The sequence below is a fragment of the Cebidichthys violaceus genome, unplaced genomic scaffold (assembly GCF_023349555.1).
Source record: "Cebidichthys violaceus isolate CVI_PGR_0920_01 unplaced genomic scaffold, fCebVio1.0.p SCAF_11, whole genome shotgun sequence".
Lineage (NCBI taxonomy): Eukaryota > Metazoa > Chordata > Actinopteri > Perciformes > Stichaeidae > Cebidichthys > Cebidichthys violaceus.
The window spans coordinates 7140242-7155817 of record NW_027176274.1 but is presented as its reverse complement, the minus strand read 5'-3'; the positions used below and the strand labels follow the sequence as shown (position 1 = coordinate 7155817).

Genomic DNA, 15576 nt, shown 5'->3' with positions numbered 1-15576 from the left:
TGTACGCCTCATTACAAATGACTGCATGTTACGGTTACTGGCTGTTTTCATTATAATTACAAGCAGAAACAAATAATTCAACAAGAAACATAAGAACAAGCAGACCTTTGTCCACCTGTTTCCAGACACAAGTCAAGTCAACACCTTTTCACATTCATCACATTCATCCCTTGTGCATTAGCTTTCCCCTAATGACAATAATTCCCCCTAAGGTCCGGTCTTGGTGCTATAAAGGGGCCTCGTGACGACACTACCTGTCTGGCATTAAGAAAGCACACAGCAGGACGTGCATCAGGACGCCACGGGAGAAAAAACCTCTCTTAGCCGACAGTCATTAGTGTGACTCTGCCGCTCCATGATTTTACAAAAGCAATACCTGCTCAGGAAAATTGGATGCTTCTATACATTAGCGCGTGGACAGAGCCCACTGTGGAGCGCAAGCTAATGTGAGTGCACCGCACAAGTGTGGGCGTTGCGTCCGCGGTATCGTTGGCGCGAGCCCTGCATTCAGGTGGTGTTTCATAAGTAGAATTGTAACAGGTGTGCTTATAAACTGGGGCTTCTCACGGTGCCACATAAGAGAACCCGGGTATTATTGTGTTGACTTCTTGGCACGGGTGTGCATGCGTTCGCGTGCGCACACGTGTGTACCCAGAGCTCTGTGGAGGGGGGGTGCTGCTGCATTGCAGTGCAGTAAAGGGGGTGAGGGATGGGGTCTTATATAAGATTTCCCTCCCAAATCAAAGCCATTAAAATGCAGCAACTGCTGTCTTCCTGCGCTCCCCTGCTCCCCTCGCTGTCAACACACAGCACGGACTCATAATCCTGCTGACAGTGGAATATTATACACAGTTACTGTCTGTTTGACAAAAGGAAACGTCATACATCGACGGTTGGCTGTTTTTTTTTAAAAGATTCTTCCAGAAACACTGTCCTGGATAACAAAAGAAAAGCATTAAACAGTGTCGTTGCTCCCTGTTCATGTGTTGTCAAGTGAGCCATGAGAGGGTTAAAAGACCTGGGCTGGTTGCAGAATCGGACAAGTGCTTTGTGGCGGTCAGCATGTGTCTGGTTCTCATGTGTGAGCGTACACACAGTTGCGATGCGGATGATACTGTGCGTGTGTGTTCTTCGCTGTATCTCTGACTGTCCGCTGGTGCTTCGGAGATTCTGAATCTCAACATTAGAGTGTGTTGCTTCTGCATTAACAACTTCTTTGATCCCCAGTTGCCGTCGGCGTGCTGTCTATCACGCAACATGCAAGTCTTTCTCTCTTTTTCTCCCTTTCTTTTGTACTAAACCAGAGAGCACTAACAGGATACATTCACTTACAGGTGCGTCCTCAGGTGGGAAATATTTGGTAAAAAAACAGGAACACCACTCGCAAAATCTCCAAAAGAGGATACGCCTGAACACAGATTTATTGTTGCTGCCGCACTATCTCTCTCCTCCGTCTCTTCGTCCTTCTCCCCACCACACACACACACACACACACACTCGTGGATCTGTTGATTTGGAAAGGGCTTCTTACCTCGTAATGCTCTCTGGACTGGACGGACTTCAGCGAACTGATCCAGTCCTCCATCTCTTTCCTGTTCTCGGCGCAGAGGATGAGCCTACGGAACGGAGTGATCACCTGGAGGGAGAGTGAGGGATGTGTGCACGGGTGAGAGAGTGAGACAGATAACTGTAGCTAAAAAAGTGAGAGATAGAGATAGAGAGAGAGAAAGAGAGAAAGAGAGAGAATGAGAGAGATGAATTTCACCAGTGGCTTCCTCCTCAGCCGGCGGTGCCACTGAGAGGAGAGAGCGATCGGCTCCGTCTTTAAGGGAGAGAGAGGATGAGGAGACCCCTCCCTCCCTCTTTCTTCCTCCCTCCCTCTCTCTCTCTCTCTCTCTCTCTCTCTCTCTTTCTCATTAACTCTAGCTCACTCATCTCCCAACACCTTCTTGAGTTAGTTTTTTTCCTTCGCTCCAGCATTTATAAATTTTTCCCCTTCTCAACCATCTCTCGCTCTTAGCTCTTCATGTTGCATGAGGCCGATATGTGCTGACAGGCGAAGCGCCTCAGAAAAGGCTAAGAGCTCCTCTCCCCCCCTCTGCCTCCCCCCCTCCTGTCCTCCCTCTTTGTGCGAGTGGGTGCATGTGTGTTTAAGCACAGTCTCCCTGTAGATAACCCTACAGACACGCAGCACCCTGTCAACACCCCATCACTTATTTATGCGCCCTCATCTCTTCTTTCTCACCATCTCTTTGGAACTCAACGTGTCCCTTATGTTAGCTCGATTCACCTCAGAGAGAGAGACAGGTGAGGCTGAATGCATGCCCACACACACACACACACACACACACACACACACACACACACACACACACACAGAGGACAATATCACGCTACTCAATATTCATCTACTAGCAGTGATGCTGATGTTTCCTCCCATCCATGATGAATGTTATTTACGATTCGTCGTGTGCAGGTCACACTTGACACAGATGTCCTCTCTGAATTTGAGAAAGTTTGAAAACAGCTTGTTGTTGTGTGATAAATGCCACCATTTAATGTTTTTTAATAAGAAAAAACACTCAAAGGTCTGGTGTGTAGGATTTATCTAGCGGTGAAGCTGCAGATTGCAAACAACTAAAACTTTTCCCAGGTGCCAAGTGTGTAGGAGAACTACGGTGGCCCGACGAGAAAAACGCGAATGGCCCTATCGATACCCAGTGTTTGGTTTGTCCGTTCTGGGCTACTGTAGAAACATGGCGGCCGGCTCTGTGAAGACAAACCGCTCTATATGTAGATATAAACGTTTCTTATTTTCAGGCAGTTATACACTAAAGAAAATATACTTCTCAATATTACATTATATCAACATTTCAGTTTCCACCTCAATGTAAAGGTGCCAGAGTTAGCTAGAGAGCAAATGTTCGTCCTTTCAGCAAAAGGGTTAATGAAACATAATGAAGAAAATGTGTGAAAACAAAACCCTGCAGATCTTTTCTTTAAGTGAACTATTACTAAGGACAGAAAAAGTCTCTGACTCACTGTTTCATCTTTCATTTTGATAAAACTCTTTTACATCTGCTTTTCCAAAATATGAAACAATGTCCCTTCTGTAAACACAGGCAACTGAAGTTTACAAAATGGGGATTGGTGAATTAGCATTTATCTTTGTGAGTGAAAATGGGAAACTGTTGGAGGGTAACGGTCTGTTTGTTGTCAGCATCACTGTGTGCTGCACACAATTTGTTGTGTTTCTTCTTCTCCTACAAATTGCTCATTGATTTTTCGACACGCTGTTTCAGACCAACTATTCACCATCATTTGAAGCCATACATTCAGCTGCAGCGGGGGTTTGTTCTATTCTTCAATTACACCCATTTTGGCAATAATTGGATAAATGTCTTACTGTGCAATCCACACATCCTGTAGACCAAACGCACATCCATTAGTCAACGACAAATGGAGTGAACAAGTGAAAAGGAAATTGTATTCTCCTTCCCGTGAAGGATTCGGTGTCAAAGTAAATCTTCAAAGGGAGATTCTCCTCCACGTCCCTCTCTCTTTCTGTTCTGCCTGTTTAGACCAGCAGCACCTGAGGCTTCTACAAGGTGTGGAAAACAGCAGGTGCACAACAAACACCAGTGCACGTGTGTGTGTGTGTGTGTGTGTGTAGTGTGCATGAGTGTGTTGTGCACGTTGGGGCGTTTAGGATACATCTGCTTTTCTTTCTGCATGAAGGTCACTGTTGCAGGCCAACCATCTGGTTTACAGCCACATGTTGCCATCAGACAAAACTCTGTCAGAACACGATATGTACATCATGAACTGAAGTACAGTAATGAAGTTATTCAGAGAAAAGTATCGCATCTGAACTACAAAACTTAAATGCCTCACATGCAACAGCTTGTCAAGGCGGTTTGTTTGCAAGTTGCAAAGAACACAAGTTCTTGTGTCACAAGCACATTAATTGTGACGATTCCACTGAAATTAATTTGATTTTGGTCCAAATTTCTGCTGTTATAAATGTTGGTCAATCAATTTGGGAGTGATAACAGCCTCTGAACACTTGCTTCGAATATAAATGATGGGGTTTCCATTTTGTTTATACCACAGATTTTATGTCGACGTGGTAAAACAACATGAGCCCCAAGTCACACGCCTCCTTCATCAGCCATTTTGGGAAAAATACAAACTTTTTTAAAAATGGCATTTTATAATGGTCAAATACATTTTCTGCATAAATAATCAAGTGTGTGACGACCAGCTGCAGCCGTCACAGCTTATTCTACTGTTTGAAAGGGAAGAAAATGAGACAGAAAAATGTACATTTTAACATGAGTGTCAGAATCTGGTTCTAGCTTGTGAGGCTGATTCTGTGGGAATCCCTCTGGCAAGAACGCTGACCAACAGTTTTGATAAATGCAGCATTTTTTCCCCACAATGATTAGAGCTCCCATTGATCACAGTTTGGTAAAATGTAACATTTTCAAACCCACACTGACTTTTCTGAGGGGGCAAAAGCGTTGCTTAACTGCCCATGCATCGTAATCACAGATTAAGCAAATCTTGTGCTGATTAGATGCTGCTTAAGTGTTTTAGCAATCAAAGTGTTTTAGTAAGAGGTCAGGAAAAGGTGACATATTTGTTACCAACTGCACTTGGACTGGGACAAAAAGCGTTTTATTTCTTTATTTTATGTTAGAAAATACCCAAAACATGCATGGGGTACTGAACCACAATACAGTTAAGTACTATATTTGTAGCACTAAGTATCAAAAACTGTCAATTGCAGCGGCAATACTGTTCTTTTTCCTATTTCTTTTGTTGTTGTCATGTTTTATTTATGTCTTTTCTGTACGGTCTGTTTGGAGTATAGCATCTTGAGCACCCACCTGACAACCAGTTCCCAGAGGATTCACCTTAATCACTCTTGTAATCAGTCAGTCCAAAGACCTCTAATCAATACCTGGTTATGCCTCAGCACTGAACAGCGCGTAACCCCCCCGCTCCCCCAAAAAACACAACACAATAAAAATCCCGTCATCTCTCCGTAAACTCTAAACGAACAGCGCGGCGTGTTTTCGTGGGTGTGATTATTGCCCTCTCCTTACCCTCCCTTGATATTAAAGCTAATCACATTAGCCTTCTTCCTCCTTATTTTTGAGTAAGTGGAGACAACAACTCCCAAATTACTGAAAGTGTGTTGCCAGCAAATGCTGGGTTTGTGTGTGTGTGTGTGTGTGTGTGTGTGTTTGCAGTACATGTGTAACTCTCAACCAATCAGCATGTAGGCCTACAAGAAGAGTACATCTGTTGTTCTCCCCCTCTTCCTCTCTTCTCTTGCTCCCTCTCTCTTCAGATAATTGTATGTTTTTCTCACCCGTTAAACACAATACAGATTTGCACCAGGAACTGCAAGGATTACTCTGAGTGTGTGTGTGTGTGTGTGTGTGTGTGTGTGTGTGTGTGTGTGCGTGCGCGCGCGCCCATGCACATGGGCAAATTGATCCCTTTGGACATAGATCACCGTGTCTCTCTGCTGGTGTCCATGTGTGTCTCCATGTGTGTGTCTTTCTATGTGTGTGTGTTGTGTCTGGAACGGGGGTAGTGATAAGATTGGTTGCCAGGGGAAACAGGAACGGCTGTTTCCAAAAATTGCTCTAGGCATCCCTCAAGTGTGGAAAACCTCTCTTGATGACTGACCTTCAGAGCTGAATATATCAGAGTGTGTGTGTGTGTGTGTGTGTGTGTGTGTAATGACAAGTGACAAGTGGCCTCTTTGATCAACATCCTCATCTCTAAATGATGAGAACAAGTAATTATAAGCCTCATCAGCTCTTACTTTTGGTGAAGAGGCAACCACTAACGCTGAACTGATAATGAGGGACACCCGTCACTGTTTACACACACACACACACACACACACACACACACACACACACACACACACACAAAGGCAGAGGATTGGTGACAGCGGTGCACAGATCCTGCATCCCACATGGGATCTGCAGCACAACAGCAGAGGAGGTGGAGACAGAGCCGTCACAGCTGCTCTCCCCCTAAAAACACACACACACGCTCGCACAAATACCGTCTGCAGCTTCAAGGTAGTTAATATCAACCACACAACAACAACCGCCCCGATTTGAGTTCCCATGAGTTTCCTTTCTATGGATTTCAAGTGGATGGCAATAAGCGAGCCAATCCAATAAGCGTGAGTGAGCCGGTGCGTCCCTGCAGAGTCTGTAACGAGTTTAGGGTTTGGGTTGGGCTGAGCTCTCCCTCACGTGGACCTCAAGGTGCTCCCTCACAGCAGCGCTGCAGCGACTGTGCCTCATCGTATATTCACGAAGGCTCCTTTTGAACACGCACGACCAAACAACAGCACAAGATGGGAGCGCTGAGCGGTCACATACCCTATATGTCATCTCGACGTATACACACACACACACACACACACACACACACACACACACGTATACTTTCCCATCTATGTGTCAATGCAGTCATGAATAATACATGCATGCCTAGACACATGCACATCCACATGCACAATTGTTTTCATCCTCAAACTGCTTGTTTCATGTTTGTTTAGTAGCTTTACCCTGAAAAATAAAAATATTCTCTCAACATTACATCTGTTGCACTTATTATTCGTACACATCAAGGTATATCTTTAATGTCCCTGTTTAATAAATAAATACATAATTTAAAAAAAAAAAATTGGCAAATTGTTGCTGGAGGAATATTTTCAGTAGTTGCATGTCTACACTGTGCAATGCACTGGAGAAAAGGAGTGAAAGTATTACCTTCTCTAATCCAGAGGTTCCCAATCTGTTTTCAGCCAAAAACCCCTTAGAAGAGAGAGAATACACCGGGGACCTCATAATGATGGAATAATTTGATGTAGCCTATTTAATAACACGTTTAGAATCTTAGTAATGTAGATGCATTAGAAATACATTAGACATGTATTACACAGGTTTGTACATTTCTTTTGATGGATTTGAACGTAATCTATGAACTAATAATAATTCAAATGAACAAAGATGAAAACTTTCCTCCCACTTTAAGAATAACTGCTCTATTTAATACTGGTGACATTTAAGTATTTCCTATGTTGCTGGTGCCTCCAGACCCCCCCCCCCACCTCCGCCCCACACTCTGCGAAAACACAGGCATGCACGTTACACCCACTGAGCGGACATCTGCAGAGCTCCTACTCGAATGAGCACAAACAACAATCTTAGCTCTGGCATGACTCGCTCAAACCATCCAACCAAGAAGCACCGACCTGCATAGAGGAAGTCAGCAGCATCACTCATCCTCAGAGGGCCGGCGGACACGCAAGACAGACGGACAGAGACAGAGAGACTGGTGATGGCTCTGCACAGTCAGAGCAAAGCTTTACAATGCGACCTCTGCAGTGGTCTCTCTCTCTCTCTCTCTCTCTCTCTCTCTCTCTCTCTCTGATCACAGAACCTGTGCGATGAAGCCCGGTCTCCCCCTGTCGGTGTGCGTGACTGTGTCTGGCTCGATGCATTACAGAGATTTGCATGTGTGTGTGTAGACGCTGCAGGTGATCTGCCATTCGGCACGTTACCTTTGGTTTTACGTTTCACCGCTCCCTTCTCTCGGTCCGTCCCGCCTGTCCTGTCTTTATTTCCTCTCCCCTCTTTCCCTCCGCGTCCTCTCCCGCTTCTCGTTCGTGCCTCGCTCTACCCCTCTCCTCCTCTTTCCCCCCGAGGGAGCATGTGTGCGAGTGCAGTTAGTGACGGTGTGACATCACTCCAGGATTTCCTCCACTGCACTACCTTTGCTGTCTTTCCCTTCGCCATCGTCAACTGTTCTGCAGTCATTCCCCATCTATCATTCATTCGACATGCCCTAGATTTAGTCACGCCCTTCTCTCACCTCCATATAGATCTTTTTCTTCACTGTATTTTGTCTTTACTTCCTTAGCTAATTCTCTCCCTCCTTCCCCATTCTCTCACCATCTTAGTGGGATGCTGACGCTCAAAAGGGAACCCGGAGCTCATCTCCAAAACCTTTTTTCACGGCATGTTTATGAACCCTGGCAACAAACACTCGTCGCAGTCACGACTGCACGCACATGGCGAAGACACATGCAGCAGGCTCACTGTAATCTTATTTATGAAAATGGCAGACGCTAAGCCATCCCAGGCACTCAGTGAAGCGTTTCAAGGCGCTGCTAAAAATAGCGGCATGCTCTCCTCTGGGCTCTGTTCTCCTGCCTACCTCCTCCCCCTCCTTGTTTCTTATTATAGCAACACCCGGGGAGAGAAAGGACAGGGCACCACTGGCTCTTTCACTGTCTGTTTTCGTCCTCATTGCTCATTATACTCGTGCTCATTTCCCTCCGCCTCCCGCACACACACGCTCATCCAGCTCAGCTGCTCGTTCTTTTCCCCGGATAAGCATTTATAAGCATCCCTTGATTTCTGACAAGGAGCATGTGACAACATATGAGAAGCAATGCTGGGGAATGCATTAGAATATCATCGAAATATAACTGCAGCTTCATATTTGACAGACAGACATTTGACTGGTATTGATCCTTTCATTTAACTCTCCGCCAGAAAGAAGACAAGCGTGTTTCCCAAAATGGTGAAAAATTCCTTTACGTTGTCACCAGAAAATGAATCTACTACTTCCACTGTTATCTCGTACTTAGACATCTCTCAGGCCATGAAACAATCATTTCAGTAAATAATATCTGTCATCCAAACGGGAAGCTCTTCAAACAACTAAAAAACACGACAATAAAGAAAGAAATTCTCAACTTCTGAATATATTTATCATAACTTTGCACAACAGAGACATTAGGATCTAGACCGCTGACCGGATGTTGTAACGCTCTCACTGCTCGACACGTGCCTCTGGGTGGTAAGACTGCAAGATGCACTCACTGTGAAGCTGTTGTTGACATTCTTTGTGCTGGACTCTGCAACGCTGGCATCCGACAGGTCCACCTCGTCAAAGATAAGGGACTGCAGGAAAGAGGAGGTGTGAGGAGGAGAGAAGAGAGGGAAGTCCCGGGAGGAGAACAGAGAGGAGGAGGAGGAGGAGGAGGGCACAAAAGAGAAGAAGAGAATGAGCCTTTTGGACAACGTTTTTGTACTTAGCTTATTGTAACGTATACTAGGGTATGAAGAGAACCGTGATTGGCTGTGAGAGAAATGTCTTGTCATGACCGCAGCAAAGCAGGCCTTAAATGAACAGGTAGAACTCCTCGGTACTAAATGGAAGCTATTGCAAAATCATGAAAGGGCATCACTTATAAACACAGGAAATATGATCTTAATATCAAATATGTAACCAACAATCTTCAAATAATGCACTACATCCCAAATACCTCTAATGGGTGGAAAACAGCACTGAATGAGTATAATATATACCCTGTAATGTAGTCAAAATAAAGGAAACAGCAGACGTCCTCTTAGCTTTTTGCAGGGGTTATTTTAACCCACACATGTGGAGGGCGTTACATTATGGTTAAACACATTTAAACTAAGGTTTTATGACGGGGATATGAAAACTTAAACTTGCCTCATTATTGTCATCCTGTAAGACAGAGAAACCCCTTCAGACAATTTCCACTTATTACCCATATCCCATGCTGAAATAAGGCAAAATAAAAAGTATAACCTTTAATATTTCTTAGTCATGTACACTACAAATAAATACAAATTATTACTGTTTAAACCATATATTGTTAAATATACTAATAGGTAGGTCTATTATTTTGATGTTTTCACACAAGTTGTATATGAAAAAAAAACAACAACAAATGACAATGAAGTCATATTAATAATATCAGCGCTTGTTATGTTTTCAGAAACATTTTTAAGTGTTCTGTTTAGCTGTAAAGTGAGAAAGCCGAGGCACCGGCCAGAGCAAACTTTCTCATTTTACAGTTGAACAGAACACTAAAATATGAGGCAATAAACAGGCCACTCAGTAACCACTCTTGTATTTTATTTTATTATATTATTATTTTATTCCACTCTTGATTCATACTTGATCAGCGGTTCCTAGTTTGATCAAAGTTCACGAGCTTCACCATCAGCGAGTGACAGCTGCGCTTCTGATTGGCTGTTTTTCTTCTTGTAAATGCCACCAGGAGCACTGATAGGAGGCAGATGGACCTGATTTTGATTCACAGATTATCTGTGATTATCACAGATTATTCACAGATTATTGTCTCATGTACTACGGTCCGGATATAGTGATAGTTTGAGCATATATGACAATAATCTATTTTTATGAAAGTTACCAACTGCAGCTTTAACACGAAGCATAATATGGGTTGGGGTGGTTGACTTTAATTGGAGGCATTTCAAATTACATTTTATCTTCTCCTAATAAAACTTGCATTTCTGTCACCAAAGGTACCAGCCTGAACTGATATTTCCTTTTACTTCATTAATTGAAATGCTGAAAAAAAAATCAGAGATGTCAAATCAGAAATGTGGACACTATATTTTAGATGCAGGCAAAGGGAACTCTCCACTGTGTCTGCTCTTCCGTGAAGTCAGTGAAAAAAAAAATGTCTCACCGTCTAATCAAATCTATTACATTTATTTTGCAGAAAATATTTCTCTAAACTCTAAATTTACAAACTAACTCTGTCCTCAGAGAATTATCCTCTCTTACATCAAGCGCTACAAGTTGAGATTCCTCTGTAGCAGTAGTAGTATGGCCTTGACTTCATCACTGATATCAGATTAGCTGTAAAAACACGTTTTAGGATGGAAATAGTTTGCGCAACCTTCATCAGACTCCTTTTTATGTTATTCATTCAATTATTTATCAAAAAAAAAATCCTGTGATCTTCATTGAAGCAATCTTCAAATTAACTTTGAATATGGTGAATTTAGCATGTTAATAGTACATCTATTTCAATATTCTGTGGTTCTGCATGAACAGAAAGTAATATTTAAATTGACTGATTGAAGTGGATGGTGTGAAGTGGTTAATACAGTGTGGAGAATAAGCTGATGGCTCTGGTCAAGAACAATGAGTCCCTCTGAAAGATAACTCAGTTTGTTCCATCTGTCGGGGAAATGCGCTCCACCACAACACAGCTCCACTGTAAACTCTCGCTGCTGTGAGGACTTCCCTCCGCGGTTTCCTTTGTTTTGACTCTGTACCTTAATGAGAAGAGTGCGAATCACAAGACAGTGAATGCTGATGTGCTTTATTAGATTTCTATGTGGCGGCGGAGGAGCTGGAGCCAACTCTAAGCAATATAGCCAGCAGACAGACAGAGAGGAGCACCAGAGATTACAAACAGGAACATGATATCCTGACAGAGCTGTGATGCATATAAAGTACGCAGCTGAGCTCTTAAAGGGCCGCAGGCCAAAAAACGATGCCGTCAAAGGAATGCCCTCTGACTGTGTGTGTGTGTGTGTGTGTGTGTGTGTGTGTGTGTGTGTGTGTGTGTGTGTGTGGGAGGAGTGAGCTGCTGCAGCTGTCAGAGGGAATGCCCAGTTAACGACGCTCACCCCAGGCATGGCTGGAGAGGGACACCAGCCAACGCTTACTATGTGTGTGTGAGTGTGTGTGCGTGTGAGTGTGTGTGTGTGTGTGTGTGTGTGTGTGTGTGTGTGTAGAGGGAGCATGTGTCTCAGCACTTCCACATATGCCTACAAGTGCGTGTGAATGTGTGCATGGAGTGTCAGCCAAGAGGGCCTAAGTATGAACGGCATGCCAAAACACAAACATACACATACACACACACACACACACACACACACACACACACACACACACACACACTGCACCCCCTTGTCACAGTGCTCTGGGCTGCTATACCATCGCATCACGTGTGCGTATGTATGTGGGCGATAACTTTCTACGGTTCTTTTAACACACTTCTTCTCCCTCGTACTCATTCACCACACAACTTGCCCCAACACAGACACACTTGTGTGGGGGCACACACACACACACACACACACACACACACACACACGCACACACACGCTCCACTGTCTTGAGGGAAGCTGTAATGAAAGCTGACAGTGAATGGTGGACAAAGGCAAGCGTCCAGACCCTCTGTTACCCATAGATCCAGAGCTTAGCTCAGCGGCTGCATCTCAACAAGCCTCCTACCTCCTCCTCCTCCTCCTCTCCCCTTCGTTTCACACCGTGTGGCCTTAACGTATTGTTTACCGATGTTTTCTAGTAGAGAGTGGAGAGGAGCTAATAGGACAAGCTGCAGGGCTGAGATGCAGCCTCCCTGATGGATCAATGAGGAGGTCAGGCTTCCTAAGCACAGGGCAGCACAGCCAGCCAGGCCACCTCGGAGACACCAGAGTGGATGGACATGGAAGGAATGGGCACTTATCTATAGAGGCAAACGTCCCTGTCTGGCCATGACCGAGAGAACGCACTCACTTGAAAGGTTCCGGTCACAAATCCTTACCGAAGAAGACAAAGTATATATACTTTGGCTTCCTTTTTTTTCTTCATTCTTCCAGCATGGCCATCAAAAGACTTTCAGCTGCACGGGCAGGACAAGCAACAGACAGTGTAGAACAATGAAAGCCACGCTCCCAAGATAATCCAGGTGTGGCCTCACAGTCTGTACACGTGTGTTTTGTCGGCCTACCTGCGGTTGTATCCTTACTACATACAGCGCATCTATGTCATATGGTGTTACAGGACAATTCATCCAAAAAGTTTGGATGAGTGGACTTTGTTGTTCCTTCAATTCATCTACAAAACTTCTTTCCCGCTGTCCGAATGACCCCGTTTATTTTTTTTATAATAATAATATCTTTTACAAGATATTAAACCTAACTTGCCCCAGTAGCTCCATATGGCATGAATGCAGCACTATCACGTATAGGTGAATGGTTAATTCGGGAAATGGTTAAGCTGCTTTGGTGGTCTGGACCCTGGCTGTGCTGTGCTGACCCGAATTCTCACTAGGCCTTCCTCAGATCCGCTGGCACCCAGAGGTGGGGGGGAGCGTCGCGCGCCCGTCCAGCACACGGACAGAACTCGCCAGCACACGCGACTCCTGGACACCCTGCGCAGCGCCCGCTCCTGCCAGTGTGCCAGAGCACTGCCAGACTAGTGTGCGTGCAAACACACACACACACACACACACACACACACACACACACACACACACACACACACACATAAATACACAAACACACACACACACACACACATGTTCAAGACCAGGAAGATTAGAAGCAAAGGGGAAAGAAATGTCAACAACAGTAAAAAAGTCCAAAACAAAAATGTCCTTAAAATATTTCAGATAATTCATAAAACTAAAGTTGAAAGGAAAAAGGTGGTAAATCAATTGATGTGTTCAGGGAAGTGAAGGATCTAACGAAATTTGATCAGGAAATGATGAGCATCAGAAAGTACCCTCTCTGGCCAAAGGTAACGAAACACACTCCGGTTTTTGTACAGATCAAACAAATAAGATACAACGTGTTACTTAGTGAACTTCTTGCTTTTAAATCTTTGGACAGAGTCAGGCTAGCAGCTTCCCCCTGTTTTGTTGTGCTAAGCTAAGCTAACTGGCTGCTGGCTCGGACTGCATAAAGACCATTTTACAGTTGTCATCAAAAATATGCGTGCACATGTTGGCAACGGAAGTGCCGTTTCACCCCAAACATCCAGGTGGGTTAGGAAGCTTTAAACATTGAGTTAAAACTGTTTTTGCACGTTCGGTTCTCTGGATCGATAGTCCAACAGCCAAATTCGTCAGAATTTTCGACAGGATCACGGCCGTGTCAGAGCAACGGGTGTTTCAGTTCAACAAGTGACCGTGTTAAGTGGTGACTTTTAGCTGAATGCGTCCCCGGTTGCTCATAGTAACTTACAGTTGGCGTAGATAAGAAACATAGATGAGTATGTAATCAAAATTGATTGGTGGCTTTTATAGAATACAACTATATGTTCTGTTGGTGTTTTCAACATTAGCAAACCACGGACACGTTCGGCTGAGAGTCACCAGTTAACCCGGTCACACGTTAAACTGAAGCACAGGCGGCTGTGCTCATGTTTGTAGCGTCCATTTTAAAACTCCACTGACTTGTATGCTCCTAATTTATTGCTGGTGTAACGTTACACGCTAGGTTTTCTCTGCCAAACACATGTATATATCTGGCCACTAAATATTGGGCCAATGTATTCTACTCACTCACTAAAAGCACACGGAACCTGTAGCGTCAATTTGTTTCGGTTTCATTTGCGATGTTTGGAAGCTAATGCGGCATGAAGTTAATAGCCTGCACATTTACATACGTCATCATTGTTTCCAAACTCCAAAAAGGGCCTTTTAGCTTACAGACATGAGAGTGGTGTCAATCTCATCTGACTCTCGCCAAGAAAGCTAATAAGCATATTTCCAAAAGAAATATTCCTTTAAGATGGGCCGCTTGTCTCCGAACCTGAGACAGAAAGTGAAGATCAACACTAAAAGGTGCAGCATGAGCTTTTCCATCTAAACCAAGTCAATTTATAGACATATCTGACTTGACAGCATTTGTCTAGCGTGTTGAACCTGGATACACTTGGTAAGCTTACCTTGGCATCTTTGGCGTAGTAGAGCGTTCGGCCTCTCAGTTTGAAGTAACGCTTTTTCCACCTCTGGAACGAGCTGGTCTGTTTCAGCAACAATCCCTCCTTTATACTCGTCTGGAGGGAACAAGAGACACAAGAAAAAAAAGTTTTATAATAACTTTTATGGTATCAGCGAAAGGTTCCATCAGAAAATAACACAAAGCTCCAGTCTTTCTTACAGACGCTGCATCTCGCTCAGATGCAGACCACCCTCTTGGTTTTATCTACAGGAAACTGTTAAGATAAAAAAAAGTGTGTACTGTTTATACGTGTGTGTATGTGTGTGTGAATTTGACAGGCAATTTCATGCATGGGAGAAAAGGAATAGGCCAAAGAGTGGAGAAGAAAGGAAACCCATTACACACACACACTACCTGCCATTTCTCTAAAGAGCTATAAACACACATCACTCTCACTCAACCCCTTCACCCTGGGCCAGAGAGAGAGAAAAAAAAGAAATGTAGAAGTAGGGAGAGTAAGGAAAGAGAAAGAGGTGGGGAGAAAAAAGGGCGAGGACGGCATCCCATTGACTACTTCTGCTGCCTCGGCCATCTGTTGAACTCAGAGGAACTCGACTAAACACAAATATGTCTTCTACCATGCATGTTTGACAGTCTAAAAACAGACTCGCATCATCACGTAATCACTTCATGAATGTTCCAGCGCACATCAGGGAACATTTTATGGTCATTTTGAAAGCGAGGCAGAGGAGGAGGAGGAGGAGGAGAAAAACGCAGTACAGTTACCTAACCATCGGGTGAGAGACGGGGATGATAGGGCTATAAAGGACATATCATTTCTACTTGAGTGAAAACAATGGAATTGTGCTCAGAGTTTAGCAGCCTGGAGTCTGAATTTCCATACAAACATGCTATTTAGTACGTTAAAACAATGTGTGAGATTTTTACTATGTCCAAACCCTTAATATGGAACAAAAATTGCACACTGTTTCTAGTG

General features: G+C 44.0%; 1 protein-coding gene across 5 annotated transcripts in view; it reads right to left on the bottom strand.

The window, feature by feature from the left end:
- The window catches only part of dgkh (diacylglycerol kinase, eta), a 55982-nt gene that overhangs the window by 27903 nt on the left and 12503 nt on the right, over window positions 1-15576 (bottom strand). For 2 of the 5 annotated variants that reach the window (XM_068702487.1, XM_068702478.1), the window contains 3 exons: window positions 14584-14694; window positions 8931-9011; window positions 1532-1636 (listed from right to left, as the gene is read on the bottom strand). In XM_068702487.1, coding sequence (XP_068558588.1) covers window positions 1532-1636; window positions 8931-9011; window positions 14584-14694 — 297 coding nt within the window. Of the gene's footprint in view, window positions 1-1531; window positions 1637-6809; window positions 8873-8930; window positions 9012-12948; window positions 13019-14583; window positions 14695-15576 lie in introns of those variants that run through there. The other 3 variants (XM_068702515.1, XM_068702496.1, XM_068702507.1) reach the window with 3 other exon arrangements.